At 46.6% G+C, this 1,447-nt stretch overlaps 1 protein-coding gene across 1 annotated transcript in view; it reads left to right on the forward strand.

The window, feature by feature from the left end:
- Nucleotides 1–871, forward strand: part of LOC149797387 (sodium/glucose cotransporter 4-like) — a 45,199-nt gene extending 44,328 nt beyond the window's left edge. Inside the window, exon 9 of the mRNA XM_089960752.1 lies at nucleotides 687–871. Coding sequence (XP_089816878.1) covers nucleotides 687–871 — 185 coding nt within the window. The remainder of the gene's footprint in view (nucleotides 1–686) is intronic.
- The last annotated feature ends 576 nt before the right edge of the window (nucleotides 872–1,447 follow it).

The following is a 1,447-nucleotide window of genomic DNA, read 5'->3' on the forward strand; positions in this document are numbered from 1 at the left end:
CAGTGAAGTTAACAGGCTGTGTTGACTGATTTAGTTGGGTCTCGTGGCCATCTGTGCTGCTGCCACTGGCTTGACCAGATCCAAGGTTTGCATCTGCCACACTAAATCTCTAAGATAAAAACTCCATTATATCTCAAATCGATACCTGAAGCTCGAATGTGAGGCTTGCAGAGATGGCTCGAATCTTCATGAGGTGGCTCTGGTCTTGTGAGATCTCAGAGTACACCAAGCATATAACCACTTCAGCCACAAAGCAAGGGCTTGAGGTGTGATATCCTGTTTTCCAGCTTTCACTGGAAGGAAGATGTGTTTGCGTGTGCCATGACTTGTCTCTGTGCATTTCAAGTAGTGCTTGAGAGCACAATCAGGATCTTGTATGACTGCTGCTCTTGACCTGTCTATGGGAAAGTGAGTGAATGATGACTCTGGTTACCAACAGACAGTAACCTGTTTATAGCTACAAGGCCTGGTTGTGTCAAGAGGACCTCTGAACCATCTGATCTGAACTGAAGATAGTCTGAGTCAACAGAAAGGGCATATAGCTCACTTACCCTACATGAAGAGGATAAAGCTATCAGGAAACATGTCTTGTATGATAGATACTTTAGCGAAGTGTGAGCTAGAGGCTCGAATTTACTCAAATTAAGCCATGTTAAAACCCAGGACAGATTCCATTTTTTAAACAGGAGTCAGCCACCCATGGATAGTCTGCCTGCAGCTGGTGGGGAGAGTACGTCAATGCTTTCAGATTGGAGGCTTGAAGGCAGAGAAAGTTTGTTTTTTCCTGCCTCTGTATGATTATGACCTATGTTGGCTAGGCTGTGATCTTCTAGCATGTGGTTGGGACCAGTATTGGTGGATATCTGACTGAAGAAATCCTGTCTCAGGGCCACTGAGCATCCCTTCACACTGGCGTGAGCTGAGAGGGTCCAAAGACTTGTGTGGGGGAGCAGCAAGTTGGAGGGGCAGTTCCTGAGCTACATGCCTTCATTGATTCATCCTCCAAAAAGCATGGCGCGGTTTAAGCAATGCTGACCAAAGACATGTCCCATCAGATTAGGTCTATATTGGCCAAAGCCATCAAGGCATTGGCCACTGTATGGTGAGCTGCTCAGTTAAGGACCCGAGCAATCCTGGCCACTGCATCCCAGGCATGGCTATTGTTGGATTATTCTGCAAGCCAGAAGATTGCCATTGAGGCCTAATCTAACATAGAGGATGTTGCCACGATGTTCTGAACCAGCTTGGACGTGGTGTGGTACACATTTTTATCCACTTTGTAGTACAATGGAGCTGACATGTGGACAGCTGCCAAATTCCTGTCAAGAGCCAGAAGGTCCATATTAAAGGTAATGGAGTACATCTGATACCAGTGAGAAGAGGAAGTCACTGGAACCTGGCTTTCCAAGAAGAATGCCTTAGAGCTGCCCGGGTTGCCATTCAGACC

This window comes from Sinohyriopsis cumingii, chromosome 6 (genome assembly GCF_028554795.1).
Source record: "Sinohyriopsis cumingii isolate HCF-2022 chromosome 6, ASM2855479v2, whole genome shotgun sequence".
NCBI classification, from domain to species: Eukaryota; Metazoa; Mollusca; class Bivalvia; order Unionida; family Unionidae; genus Sinohyriopsis; species Sinohyriopsis cumingii.